General features: G+C 28.1%; 1 protein-coding gene across 2 annotated transcripts; it reads right to left on the bottom strand.

Moving 5' to 3' along the window:
- Window positions 1-9,265: 9,265 nt before the first annotated feature.
- LOC109810534 (U-box domain-containing protein 30) lies at window positions 9,266-14,491 on the bottom strand. Of its 2 annotated transcripts, XM_020374018.3 has the most exons (3): window positions 14,224-14,491; window positions 9,946-14,146; window positions 9,266-9,670 (listed from the first exon to the last, which is right to left on the bottom strand). In XM_020374018.3, the coding sequence occupies exon 2, from the start codon at window positions 13,926-13,928 to the stop codon at window positions 12,594-12,596; it is 1,335 nt and encodes a 444-aa protein (XP_020229607.1). In that variant the 5' UTR covers window positions 13,929-14,146; window positions 14,224-14,491; the 3' UTR covers window positions 9,266-9,670; window positions 9,946-12,593. The 2 variants fall into 2 exon arrangements, with proteins under 2 accessions (XP_020229607.1, XP_082931464.1); XM_083075338.1 differs by lacking the exon at window positions 14,224-14,491 and having other exon boundaries at window positions 9,946-14,217.
- Window positions 14,492-15,776: the final 1,285 nt, after the last annotated feature.

Consider the following 15,776-nt stretch of genomic DNA (forward strand, 5'->3'; position numbering starts at 1 on the left):
TCAACTCCAGGATGAGATTGTAACTAGTTAAAGAGTCAAGGTACTAGATTTAGAATATAAAAAAATTAATTGGATGTTTATCTATATTTAATTAAAACTAAATTAATAAATTAAATTAAAGGAAATAATAAATGTTTTGTTCAATAAAATTAAGTAATGTGATAAAGCTTTTTAAAATTAAAGAAAATAATATCAAAATAAAATACTTAAAACAAACTTGTGTATATATTAAGAGTTAATCATCCATACACTGAGTGTAAAGTTTTTTACACTAACAACCAATTATATCTTTTAAATTATTTTATTTTATTATTATTTCATTAAATAAGAAACTGACATGGTACTATTAAAATATAAGATTTGTTATCAGTGTAAAAAAAATTTACACTGACAATATATAGGTGATTAACTCATATATTAATACAACCATTCTCCAAATTATAAATCAAAATAAAATTTAATTTAATTAAAATTATAATATTTTTTTTAAAATTTATTATTTTTCAAGAATATTGTGAACTTATGTCATTATATAAAAAATATATATGATATTTTTTAAATTGTCTTTATTCTCAACTTTTTGTTTAAGATCATTTTATTTTGAGTGAAAATATAATATCTTATTTAATTTCTATGTCAAGTTTTATTTTGTAATTAATTTATCAAAAAAATAACTATTTTTAATTAGATTTTTTTTTAATTATTTTTTATATATAAAACTCAAATTCTTAAAAAGTTTCGGTCTATTACTATCTGAACTAATGATTTATTTGTCCTTTTTCAATAATTTAATATATAGTGTATTTTAAGTGAAACATATTATTATGTAAAAGAATATTAAAAAAATTTGTTCAATCTAATTAGGTATATGTTAGAATACTAGTATTTTATTGTGTGAAAAAGACCAAATAATTATTAGTTTTATACTATTATAATTTGTAATAGATAAATATTATTAAATTCGTAAATTATATTATCATTGTAAGTCATAAGAAATATTTTAAAATATATAAAATTATATTTTAAATTTATAATAAATAATTTATATTATAATAATAAATTATTTTAACTATTGATATTTAAAAAAAACATTAATCTAAAATTAAAGATTAAAATAAATGAGATCATTCATAATATATTTTTTTTATAATTATGTCACACATTATTACATGAATTTAAAAAACTCATAAAAATTTTATTTTATTTTTTCTCTATTAATAAAGTTTTAAACAATATTTACTGGATTTTTCTTAAATGATTTATCGATATTTTTTCTTTTTTTTCAATTTAATAGTATAAAAATTATTTTTTTATTCACAAATAAACTTATTTTATATAATATAGGAAATTAAATTTAAGTTTACTTTAATTATATTAAAATATATAATAATTTATTTATATAATAAAATATAAAAATAATATAATTTTTACAATTTTCTAAACACGACCAAACAGTGACGTGTGAGTGTAATTTCCTCGGAAGAAAGTTAACTGAGTCCATCGGCCAGTGCACCACACGTGCGGTCAAATCTCATCTCATTCATCTGTCTCTATAAAGTATAAATCACTATTAAACTATCTTCTCTCTGTTTATTACGCTTCATCACATTAAAGTGACACACATAAATATTTATATTTATTCTGCCCAATAGACAATTAATATTTATTTCTTCCTCGTTGCCAGAGGATAATTAATATATTATTTTTGTTTTGTTCTACCCAAAGTGTCTTCGTTGTTTTTAAAAAATGAGACTAAAGTGGCGTGCATGCTGGTTTCTGTTTGTAATGGAGACCAGGGAACTCTTATCAAAACATCCCATCATGTATTGACAAGTTCCATTCCAATAGTGTCCACTTCAACGTATCCTTTCAGTATCGAAGAAAATGTCGGGGAATTAACTTCGTTTAGTATGTCTGAAATGGCGAAAAAATAGGACAGATCAATGAAATAGAAAAAAATAATTATTAATATTAAAAAATTGTCAATAAAAACAGTAAAATAGCATGAATGTCATATCTTTTTATTTTTTTATAAATTAACACAAAACTCAACAATATACAATTAAAACATCAAAACAAAATCAAATGAGTGAGAGTAGACAAATAACATTATAAATTTTAATATAAGACCCTCTCCACGTAAATAAGAAAAAATTATAGAACTTGATCATGTTAAAATAAATTCTTTTATAAATACTTAAAAAGATAAGAAATAAATATATAATAATTTAAATATTTTGAATAAATTACAATGACATTCCTTGAAGTTTTTCGAAATTATACTAACATCTCTTGCTTTTTTTACCCATAGAATAATATTCCTTAATTGTTTGAAAAATATTACATTAATACTCATTATATATTATTTTCTCTTTAATTATTTTAAAAATTTATATTGTGATCTCCTATAAATTAGGTTACTGCAAATCTTAAAAAAGTAACGGGTGTTAGTGCAATTTCATAGTAATTAATATAATTTACTCAAATATTTTTTTTAATTCTAATAGTTTCACTTACTTTACATTTTAATACTTATAGTTTAAAATATATTTTTTAGTATATATATATATATATATATATATATATATATATATATATATATATTTGTGTGTGTACATGTGCGTACTTTTAATCATTTTTAATCTTTATTGTTAGTTAAGTAACCTCAAATAACTTAGACTCTAAGAGGGGGGTGAATTAAGTTTACCAATTTTTCTTCTTTCATGAGTTTTAGAGATGCTTTATTATAAATTCAATTACTTAGACAAATTTGTGTGTATAAGTTAATGATGAAGCAAACTACTCAATCACAATTAATAATAAATAATTAAAAGTGTAGGGAAAGAAGAATTGCAAACTCATTTTATACTGGTTCGGCCAATCCTACCTACGTCCAGTCCTCAAGTCTCCAACGTGAGATTTCCACTATTCTTGTAACTCTTACAAAACTTGAATCCTCCAACACCTCGGAACACTTTTTCCTTATGTTGAGATTCAAAAACCAACAAGGAGAAAAACTTTTTCTCCTTTACAGATCAAATGATCAAGTAGGTATTACAGAATGACTCTCTTTGAAAAGTAGATATTACACTTTTATGATCTTAATGGACTCTTTAGATAATTATTTCTTAGGTTGTGTCTTTTCATGAAGAGTTGTAACTCTTTATAATTTTTCAGAAAAGATACTCTGGTAATCGATTACAAGGGTTAATCGATTACAACGATTTTTAAGTTCAAAATATTTGAAACGTTTATCTTTTAAATTCAAATTTTGAAGTTCTCTCTTCTTGGTAATTGATTACCAGAGCACGTTTTAACATTTGAACTTCGAACAAAAAAATTTTCTTTCTCTGGTAATCGATTACATGAATGGTAGTCGATTACCAGACAAATATTACTAAATTAGCTTATGAAAACTTAAGATATAGAAAACTTATATTTTCCAGTTAAAATATTTTTGTTTAATCTTTTTGAATACTCTTTTTGCTTTCTTTTCAAACAACTTATTCTTATATTCAAAAAGATTAAATTTAGGTTTTCTTGAAATCTTTATTTTAATGGCCAAGTGAAATTTTGCAATTTCTAAAAGTTCATTTTACATATTAAGCTAAGTTGTCAAGACTTATCTAGTTAATTCTTGAGATCTTGCTTCTTGATCAACTTGCTTTAACTTGACCTTTTATTTTCTTCAATGCTTTGACATCATCAAAATTTTGTGCATATTTTCTTCCACACTTATAGTTTAAGATATATTTTTAAGTCTTTAAATTTATAGTTTTTTTTTTCCTCTTTTTTCTTCTTATCATTAATATTTTGTAACATTTTCTGTATTAATATGGTATAAGTCTTTAATTTAGAATGTCTAAACAATGAGTGTTGCACGTGAGAATAAAAAAAAATATAATTTATTGAGAGACCTAATATAAAATAATATCAACAAAATAAATTTACCATAATACTATTATCCGTAAATTTTTTACATAGTCAAAGGGATAAAGAATTCAAATAATTATAACTTTTTTAGAAGTTATTTAAGTCATATGCGTGTATGGTCCATATCAGGATTGTGTTTAACAAGTTTTAGGTTTAAGGAAAAAATAAATTATTTAAATTTTACTCTCAAATAATTGATAACTTTTTATTTTGATTTTTATAATAAAATTGTCAATTAAATCTAATAGTTAAAAATTTCAACATCTCAATAATTGATTCAATAACTATTTTGAAATATAATCTCAAATTAGTCTAAGAAAAATTAATTTTAAAAAATAATTATAACAATAATTACAAATATTATTTATAATATTCTATAAATTAACATATATTTCACATATTTAAAAAGTAATTTTTTAGTATAGTTTAAAATTTATAATAAAACACTAATTTATTCTTTAGTATTTTTTAGTAATTTCAATTTAGAGAAAAAAAAGTCATAATCTCTAATAATACAATTTTTTTTAAAAAAATCTTATTGATTAAAATTCAAATAAAAAATTTCAAATGCGATTTCATATTTTAAAATATTTTCAAATATATTGTGAATAAAATAAAATAATTTGACATTTATACAAAGTAATCAAAATTAGAAAATATTTTTTTTGTAAAAATATAAAAAAATTAATTTTTAATCAAATATTTTTATCATTATCATTTTTGTTATATTCACTATCATTTCATTATTTTTTAATATAGATCATAATAATTTTTATGAAATTGAATCTTTATATTCATTTCAATACCATTTTTTTATTAAATTCAAACAAATATAATAAGGTTTTTAATTATAATATAACTTCTCAAACTAATAATTTTACAATAATATCTATGTATTGACACATTTTTTCATAATTTTATAATTTAATGTATTGATAAATTAATTCTAAATAATATAATTAAATATATTTTTTATTATTTAAATTATATATATATATATATATATATATATATATATATATATATATATGTATGTGTATTATAAAAACCCAAGTTATGATCTAAAGCAATGGCCTTATTGACCTTACCTTAATCATGACCCTAGTCCATATTCACTGTCCATTGTAATGTTTTTCTTTAAATTTTCAAAGTAAGGTCTTTGTTAAGAGTCAAAAATACTTTACACAAACTTACTCTATATATCATTCTACCTATTCCCATAAATGGCTTCCAATTTTAAGAAATTTGTGAATGCATTTCTGTACCATTTTTCTTTCATTGTAATGTAACTATAATATATTTTTTTCTTTAGTTTTGTTATAATTTCTGAATCTATGTGATATGATTTATTCAATTGATATTTATATTGATCAACTTATTGATAAAAAAGAATGACTCAATCCAAGAGGAAGGTGAATTGGATTTATTAACACTTAAAAAATTACTAGAGATTAGGATCTTAATTTCTAAAACTTTTCTAAAATCAATTTCCTATGAAGTATATTGAATCTCTTAGTATATGGGATGAATTCCTATATGCTTGTTTCACTAATCTTTAGTGACCAACTTTATGACCAAGTTATCATGCAGTGCTTATATTTCAATTTAAACCATTTAAATCATACAAGAATATTAATCATAAGCAGTTGTTTTGACAGTCAATTAAAGATTGCTTAATGTAAAAGATAAGAGTGAGAGAAGATTGCAAAGTTATTTATCCTGGTTCAGTCACTCAACATGTGACCTACATCCAGTCCTCTATCATAACCTGATTAAGATTTGTTCCACTATCTCAATGAAGAATTTTTAAAACACTCTACACATGCAAACACTTTAACACACAAGATAGACCCCTTCTTACACCCAAGAAAGTACTTCTTGTAGAAACTCACTACAAGAACTCCTTACCACTTGAGAAACCTACTCAAGATTCTTACCACCTTACACAAAAAGAATTAAGGAATGAATTCACCTGAAAGTTTGAACCTTAGTCCTTCTCTCCAAGAATGTAGTGATGATGATGATGATTTTTCTCAAAACATTTTCTCAAAGTGTTTTACTTCTTGGTTTCACAAAGAAAACACTCCAAGAAGATCATAAAGATCAAAAGTATATCACAAAGTTTGCACAATATCACTTGCTTAAGTTTTTGAATGAGATAACCATTTTTTATAAAGTTTTCAGATTCAGATAATCAATTATTTTTAAGGATAATTGATTGTCTTGTTCTTCATGATTTTTGGAAATCACTCAAGAACAGAATAATCGATTATTTTGCAAGATAATCAATTATTCCAGAGAGCACATTCTGGGATAATTGATTATTACAATGTTTCTCAACTATTGAAAAATATAGCAGAAATAATCAATTATAGTTAGTAATAATCGATTATTTTAAGTTAGTTTTCAAAATTCGATTTCACACATCCAGAAACTCTCCAAGTTGTTCTCAATCATCATCATATTCACTCTTAGACAATTAGAATTAAGATTTGACTCATGCACAAGCATAAACATGCATACCACAACATAATTGAATAACTAAGCAACATAACACATAAACTACTCCTATTACATTTGATTTTCATTCATGATCTTCATGTCTTCTCCTTTGTTCATTCATGACCTTTGTTATCATCAAAACACTTCAGAACTTGATTCACCATCCATAAATCTTAACACTTATCACTATTGAGATCAATTTAAGTGAACGAACTTTTATGATAGTGGTCAAGTTATTCATGAAAATCATTATTTACTAATGGAATATTGTTTATCTATGAAAACATATTTAAGTTAAAAACTAATAAATTACTAGTTCGAATATAAAGAATCCACTTAATGAAATATATTAAAAATAAATCTACATAGTTAAATTAATATTTATATCACATTAATACAAAATAAATAATATTAAAAAAATGAACGATGAAAACTAAAAAAATTTAAAACTATAAGTATATAGACTAAAAAAAGTTATCTTAAACTATATGGATTAAAAATGATTGAAAAAAATATGTATATGAACTAAAAAAAAATATTTTAAATAATAAAGGCTAAAAAATAAAATAAGTGAAATATAGGAAGTAAAAAAATGTTCTGACCAATGTAATATAATTAAGTTTCTTTGCTAAAACCAACGTATTTTAACCTTTTGAGGATATTAGATGAAGATTTTTATTAAAGTTTATGTGTAAGTTCTTTTTAACTTACGGAGAACCTCAATTCATTTTCTTCTTTAATTTTTTTAGCTTACAAATAAGTTTATCACTTTATCTAGATTGGTGTAAAAGAAACATTTCATACTTCTTTATATTTTAAAAAATAATAAAAATAAAAATAATAGAGTAACCATTTGAAGGAAAAAGTTTGCGGTGGTTGTAACATATTAGACTAAAATAATCAAAAAATTGTATACACAAAAACAATGAAATGTTTTTATATATAGGTATAGATATAATTTCAAACTAGTAAAGTATATTCACCATTAAAAGTAAGATTATAATGTTCCTCTCTTGATACAAAAGGACCTCTCAATCTCATGCAACAAAAACAATTTACAATTTCACTCACCAAATAAGATGAAAGATTTAAATATGTTTTTAATCTCTCAAATTTAAAATTGATCTTTTAGTCTCTATAATTTCAAAAAAATTTATTTTATTCATTACACTTAAATTTTATTAAGGAACTTGTTAAATGTTGCTCATAAAATCTACTTACCCGTGTCGTTATTAATGAAAACATTACATTAAAATTATTTGATACTGTATAACTATCTCATTCGGTCACTTTTAGATAAGTTATTGGTGACCTGAGAAATTAAAACAAGATTTGTAAAAGTTACATGGACTTAAAAATAATAACTTGAAATTTGAAAGACAAAAATAAATTTATCCTAAATTTTTAGCAGCTAAAAATATATTTAAGCCTAAGATAAAAATATTAATTCCTCAAAAAGAATATTAAGAATTTTCACTAACACACTTGTTGTGGATGGGATGTGGATTCTCCAACTCATGAGTTTTCCTATATATGTGTGTGTGGGGCTTCTTCTTCCAATAGCGAGTAATGAATGGTAAATAATGTCTAAATTTTCAAAGATCCTTGTAACTCCTACGCATTAAAATTAACAAGGTTACTTGGAGTTGGTTTTCCATTAATTATGGAGAAATTTCCAACGAAAAGTTCAAGTCTAACTGTAACTCTGTCTCAGGACTTGAGTGGAAAATGCATTAGCTATTGAACCAAAAGTGGAAATTGTTTGAATGAAGAAAAAGCAAGAAAGTGGTTGGCTCAGCAAGGATTCTTCTACATTGGTTGTTTCTAGCAATAGGAGGCTTGATCTGATCATGCTATGACTGGGGGGGAGACATTTGAGTCAGTAAAATCGAGCATAGAATTTATTCTGTAGACTTATTTGACCTTATGTCAAAAGATGCACTGATAAATGATAATTGATATCACTCCGGATTAAGATCCTCTACAGTTTTGAAAAAAACTGAACAGATCTCAGTCATTCCTTTAATTTAAATAATTTGATAATTTTAAAATAAAGGAGTGAGAAACTTATATAACGGTGAGATTCATAACTGCACCCCGTGCAGTTCAATTTCAAACTGTAGTAGTAGTTGGGATTGTGAGAAATGTGACAGCAAAATTCTGTTATTGTAACATGACAGTTCGTCTTTCAATGTACCTGCAAACATTGCAAAAGTTTCGTTTACTAATAGGATGTGATTCAGAATTGTTACTTTAACAAATCTCTTTCACGATGGTGAAGCATCATGCATCTTTCGACATGCAACTATATAACAATTTGTTACGAGTCACAAGAAGGGAAAAGGGGCGTGACAGTTGCTGTTATGAGTGTTACTTCCCTCTGATCTCCCTGCTTGGTTATTCCTGTCTATTTTGTATTCTCAGATTCTCAGTCCCTCCTCCTTCCTATAGGCCCAATTTCTCGTATTATATAGCCATCTCTCTATGCATGTAAATATTCAAATTTAAAGTGAAACAAAAGAAAATAGACCACTTAGATCTTATATTATATCTGTTTCTGTCTATACTGCTATACTATAAGATCGTATCCTATAACTTCACCTAGTTAGGCAAATTTTATAGTATTAAGCAATTTAGGTAGCCAAATATATTAACCTTCCTGCATACACACATTCAATATCCTCTTATTAGGTAGCTTTTTATTACACCAGCCAGCAACCTGCTATCCACAACCAATTAGTAGAAAAGTGGAATTCATTATCCAGCAGTATCATTTGTTTGATGGAGTAATCAGTGGAACACATCCTTGAATCGGATTGTTTGTGAAGCCTTATTATAAACACAACATTCGTATATTATTGATTTTCCATCATTTCTATTGAGCATGTGTACACATTGCTTAGGTCTGGGTTATATTTTAGTCTAAGGACATAACTATGCTTGTAAATGGTACCTGACAAATGAGTTAGACAGTAAATTTTCTACAAAGTAGTAAGAGAACCAAAACTCCCTCAATAGAAAGAGGAACTGTAAAAGATTGCAATGCAAATTCAAATGTGGTCTTTCAATCCTGGTCTTCAGTCGAAACATAAAGAGAAAAAATGTGATCCTGGTGAACTAAGTTGGGGTTGAGTCATCCTCCTTAGCAGCAGGAGTTGACTCTTCCCGATGCTTCTTTTTCCAATACTCATCAAGAGGGGGTCCAAATATTGCCTTCCCAGAAACAACACCAATGCTGCATAGCCATACAAAATCTTGGTACATTACTACACCAATCTAATTCAAAATCTTCAAACAAATTTAATTTGATTGGGTTCTCCCAACAAAATACGTGCTTCTAAGGTTTAGTAACCCCAAATTTAAACAAGGAGAGAGCAAATCGCCCACATATAATATATGATAGATAAAATCATCACTGCCCATAATTAACAAGATCAATCAATTATTAAATCGAGGCATGCATATAAAGAGAGAAAATTGCATATAGAGGAAGAGAAAAGCAAAACTTACATGACTGCCCCAATTACCATAGGGAAGGAAAGAAACCTGCTTCGTCTGAACATCGTCAAAGTATGTTCTCAAATCTGTAGCAACCACGGCAACAGGATCGAAGATGTTAAGATATCTCTGTCAGCCCAAAAAGTTGTTGGGTACTAGAAGCCCATAGGACTTTTTTGGGCCCAAGCCCATACCATTTACGTGAGTTGATCAAATCGGTGCAACATTATCCTTCTTCTCTCTACTCTTTTTGTTTAAATTCCTTTGTAGATAAAGGCTACGAAGATATTTGTAAAATGAATGCTGCTTTTAAGTGCAAAAAATTTGCAATTAAGGGCTTCATGCGTTCAATTAGAATGTCGCTTCCTTAATTTCAGGACATAACATCTAACATGTCAATCAATTTTATCTAGCATGTAGCTTTCGGATCTTTCCATCCTTTTAATTTTATCCTTCGTCAATGATTGCTTTTGATTTTCATCGGCCGTTGTTTCAAAAGATAGAGGAAAAGGATATTGATGTTGAAGATCAGATTTATATTCTTGTATGATCATATCAAGATCTCAAACCAAGTTGACAACGGGGGCAAGAGAAAAATGATGAGAAGCCAACTAATTTTCAAAGTTCAAGCTACTAATTAAAAACATTAAAAAAAATTGATAGACTTTAGGGCCATAACTCATAGTATTTTAAACATCTAATAGGTAATAAACTATATTACCGTACTATATCGGTGGATCGTTGGTTTAATCCGTGAATTACTAACTGAATCAATAGTTTTTTGTTTTAAGTTTTAAAAATTTTCAAAAATTATGATCAATTTTTAATTTTGGTTTTCTTTCCATTTTTCATTTTTAAAATAAATACACTTGAAAAAATGATTATCCTATTAAAATTAGTGTGGGTGTCTTTTTGTGATATTGTTAATACTAGGGATAGTGGTGGCGATGATATCATTATCATAAACACCATATAGGCCGAAACAAATGACTATGTTGCTCCTTTGTTCCTCCCTGGACACAAATCTTATAGGTTCTACTTCTATACAACTGCAAACACACATCTCACCTCCTCCAACTCTGAAAGACAAATCACCTATAAAAAGAATGTGATAACTTGATAAAATCCAGACTGAGGAAAGGAGAATCAAATAGAAATATGGTATATCTCCTATTAGGACCGAATATTTTTCACAATCGAGACCAGTAAGAGTGCCAAGAGAGTTATTTAAATAATTTTATTTAGCTCACTTGAAATGGGAAGTCTCAAAGATAAGGTTACTTACTAAAATAGTAAAATAGTCCATGGGGCAAGGGCCCAGAAAAGGATTGTCGTGTTAGGAGAAAAAATTTCTCAAACATATATTTCTCGAAGATGAAATCAGAGACAATTCCACTCACTCAAAACTGACACCACAGCCTGAACCAAGTTAAAATTATGCTTTTCAATCTAGATATCTGCTTCCATCACTTTTTTCTTTGTTGGTTCCAATAACTTGTTTAGACACCAATAAACCTTTTCCTTTGCTAGCCACATTTCAGCTTTGTCCCAAGAACCTACCACAACACAAGACCACATGTATGAATTGAGAGAAGAACCACTGAAGCATCAGAAGAAAGGCATCAATTTATAAGAATTAGGGGGTTCCTGCTTCAATGATCACTGCACACGTTTAGTTAGGCCAAACGTAAAAGATCAATAAATCAAAGACTACATATACGTGGACAACGCCCTTTTGTTTTGAGAATTTAAATCTTGAAATTGATATTAGAAATCAAGCTTCAGAATGATTGGTTTTTGTAAACATGAGAGAGAGAGAGAGAGCCATGTGATGACCCTCCTTTTAATGGGTTGGGTGTAAACTCAAGCACATGTTATGAATGCTTCACCTGCTATCACTTTGCTGGCCACGCCTTTTTCATTGTTTGTTTCCACCTCGTGTCATTTCGCTTGCTGCAGAACAAAACATAAACCACAAACAAGGATACGGTTTCTTCACTTTGAAAAGACTGAATAATTGAGATCCAAGAATTAATAATATCAATATGACTGCTTGAAAAGTTGTGATTGTAATGCATAATAAAAATGGTTATTTCCATTGTACAGATTAAATGAAAATTGAAAGCCAAAGGGGCTCTCATACATGTTTAATGTCAAAATCAAAACCCCAGTATGCTTCAGGGAAAATTGGTGGCCTGTAAAACCCCAAGGGAAAGATGATACAGTACAATGAAGACATGGAGCAAAGCAGCTCCTCAAAAATTACAAATGAAATTACAAGCTCCACCCTAGTTGTGATCCCTCTCCTAAGAGTATCTTTATCCAACATTAGCATGATTTCTTTCATCCATATACCCCCCAAAAAGCAGTATAAACAATTTCAACATCTTGATGGGGCTTATTGCAAACAACCTAGGACAAGAAACACTCAAAAGTGAACCCACTCAAGCAAGGTGTGTTGGTGTCCTTCACTCAAATATCAATGGCTGGAATCAAAACGCAAAAAGCAAACATATAGGAGAGATTTGCATTTTGCACCACTATCCCCATGCCAACTCCTGGGATTTTTTAGTTCTGTAGCCTGGAAAGTAGCTGGATTTTGCTTCTCTTGTCCTACAAATTTACAAGTTGTGATATAACATAACCAGGTTAAAATTCAGTCATTGGATGGTTCTGGTAAGCTTGCACTTCGAAATGAAGATTGTATCTGAATAATTCAAACTACACAACTTCAAAAGCTCAGCCGACTGTTGTTTCAGCATAGGATTGCAATTGCTTTGAATCAAAAGGAGGAGTTTGGCAGCAAGTCCTGCTTCCACAGCAATCAAAGAGAACTCCTCAGGTGCAAGCTTGCACACAGACCATAGTATTGACAATGCATATTTAGTGTAATTCTCTGAGACCCTCATCAACAGTTTCACCATAATGGGTATGGCATTAGAACAGTCTTTCAAAGCTAATCTGCCTTCAGGGACAGATGCCAATGCATCCAAAATTGAAAGAGCCAATTCCAAACAATCAAGCTCCAAACCAGACAACAACTCAACCAATTGAGAAACAGCCCCAATGCTCACCAGCAAACTCTTAACTTCGGAATGCGAGCAAACTTTTCTGAGGAGCTTCAGTCCAGCGAAGATTCCATTTGTGTGCCTCTTGTCCTTCACAAGCCTCATCAACCCAACCAAAAGGCTATGGCTCCTAAAAATCTCCAAATCGAAATCCTTCCCTTCAATCAGTGTCTCAATCAGCCTAGTGCAATTGATCTTTGTCTCAATTGAACCCTCATTCAAAATATCCACCATCAGTGAAACCTTTGCAGGCTGCACTAAACTCCTCTTGGACTCACAATCGAGGTTCAAACTCCCAAGAACACCAATGACCTCGGAGCCAACAGCATATGAAGTGAAAGGACCAAGCAAGGACGATACCACGGAGACTCCACCACCATCAAGCAATGCCTTGCGGGCAGTGGCATGAGCAGCGACCACTTGATGGAGCTCCTTGAGGGCGAGAACACGAGCTTGGCCCTTCACCTTCTTGAGCGTCTCAACAAGCTCCAACACCCTCCCCTGCACGTCTTCTGATCTTTTCTTCATCACAAGGTATTTCTGAGAGAACCAAGTGAATATCAAACGGTAGAGGGTGGTGTTTGGAGTGAGGGTGTCGTCCCAGAGCTCTTGCATTGTAGTGGGGCAAGTTAGGTGCCCTAAACTGAACCATTTGAGAATGTTGGACCTCTCATAGGTCTGGCCCGTGCAAAGGGTCACGGGGTCCTGCATTGGCTCAAGAGAAATTGGACAAATGAACACAGAGGGAACATCACACAAGTCCAACTCTTCAATCATTCTCCCAAGATCCAATTTTTCAGCAACCCCAGTTGTTCCCACAAACCCAGAATCGACGCCACCCAAAACCCCATCTTTGACCGCCGTGTCCAGATCTAGAATCTGGCCGTCCACCCCATCCCTCTTACAAAGAGACTGAAACATTGGCATTTTTTAAACCCCTTTGAGCGAAAGAAAGCAGCTTCTGATGAGAACCAGCCAGAAAACAAAAATCAAAATTACTGCAATGCGAAGCACCCTTCAGTGGACATTGCACGCGCGAAGTGGGTAAAAGCAGAATAAAACAACTTAGGCAGTCTCTGAAGCAGTTTCCAAGCAACAAACTTGCTTTATTGTACAAATCAGAAAATGGAAGGCACTTGAAAATTCTGAGAAACAGTCAAAAGAGGCATTAGGGAAGGGTGTAATAATTGAGGAGGGGAAGAAAAATGAAGAGGAAACGTACCTAGCAGCATGGGGAAGAAGAAAAGGCAACTCTGGCTGCCAAAGGAAAAGGCTCCTCCTACAAAGACACTGAGCTTGGACTGCCCTCAACAAGACTTGTTTCTTTTGGGGCAGATTCTTGTAATCCCATCCTTACAAAATACAGTAAGCAAATTAATTTGGGTAAAATTAATAAAATGAGAACCATAATTAATTAAGAACCGTTGTTCAATTTAGTTTGCGGTGCTTTTTCAGGTAAGAGGACAGATTAGTACACAACCTATAACTATCAACTCCAGGATGAGATTGTAACTAGTTAAAGAGTCAAGGTACTAGATTTAGAATATAAAAAAATTAATTGGATGTTTATCTATATTTAATTAAAACTAAATTAATAAATTAAATTAAAGGAAATAATAAATGTTTTGTTCAATAAAATTAAGTAACGTGATAAAGCTTTTTAAAATTAAAGAAAATAATATCAAAATAAAATACTTAAAACAAACTTGTGTATATATTAAGAGTTAATCATCCATACACTGAGTGTAAAGTTTTTTACACTAGCAACCGATCATATCTTTTAAATTATTTTATTTTATTATTATTTCATTAAATAAGCAACTGACATGGTACTATTAAAATATAAGATTTGTTATCAGTGTAAAAAATTTTTACACTGACAATATGTAGGTGATTAACTCATATATTAATACAATCATTCTCCAAATTATAAATCAAAATAAAATTAAAGTTAATTAAAATTATAATATTTTTTTAAAAATTTATTATTTTTCAAGAATATTGTGAACTTATGTCATTATATAAAAAATATATATGATATTTTTTAAATTGTCTTTATTCTCAACTTTTTGTTTAAGATCATTTTATTTTGAGTGAAAATATAATATCTTATTTAATTTATATGTCAAGTTTTATTTTGTAATTAATTTATCAAAAAAATAACTATTTTTAATTAGATTTTTTTTAATTATTATTTTTATATATAAAACTCAAATTCTTAACTAATGATTTATTTGTCCTTTTCCAATAATTTAATATATAGTGTATTTTAAGTGAAACATATTATTATGTAAAAGAATATTAAAAAAATTTGTTCAATCTAATTAGGTATATGTTAGAATACTAGTATTTTATTGTGTGAAAAAGATCAAATAATTATTAGTTTTATACTATTATAATTTATAATAGATTAATATTATTAAATTCGTAAATTATATTATCATTGTAAGTCATAAGAAATATTTTAAAATATATAAAATTATATTTTAAATTTATAATAAATAATTTATATTATAATAATAAATTATTTTAACTATTGATATTTAAAAAAAACATCAATCTAAAATTAAAGATTAAAATAAATGAGATCATTCATAATATATTTTTTTTATAATTATGTCACACATTATTACATGAATTTAAAAAACTCATAAAAATTTTATTTTATTTTTTCTCTATTAATAAAGTTTTAAACAATATTTACTGGATTTTTCTTAAATGATTTATCGATATTTTTTCTTTTTTTTCAATTTAATAGTATAAAAATTATTTTTT

The sequence above is a fragment of the Cajanus cajan genome, chromosome 5 (assembly GCF_000230855.2).
Source record: "Cajanus cajan strain Asha chromosome 5, NIPB_CcT2T_4, whole genome shotgun sequence".
NCBI lineage: Eukaryota > Viridiplantae > Streptophyta > Magnoliopsida > Fabales > Fabaceae > Cajanus > Cajanus cajan.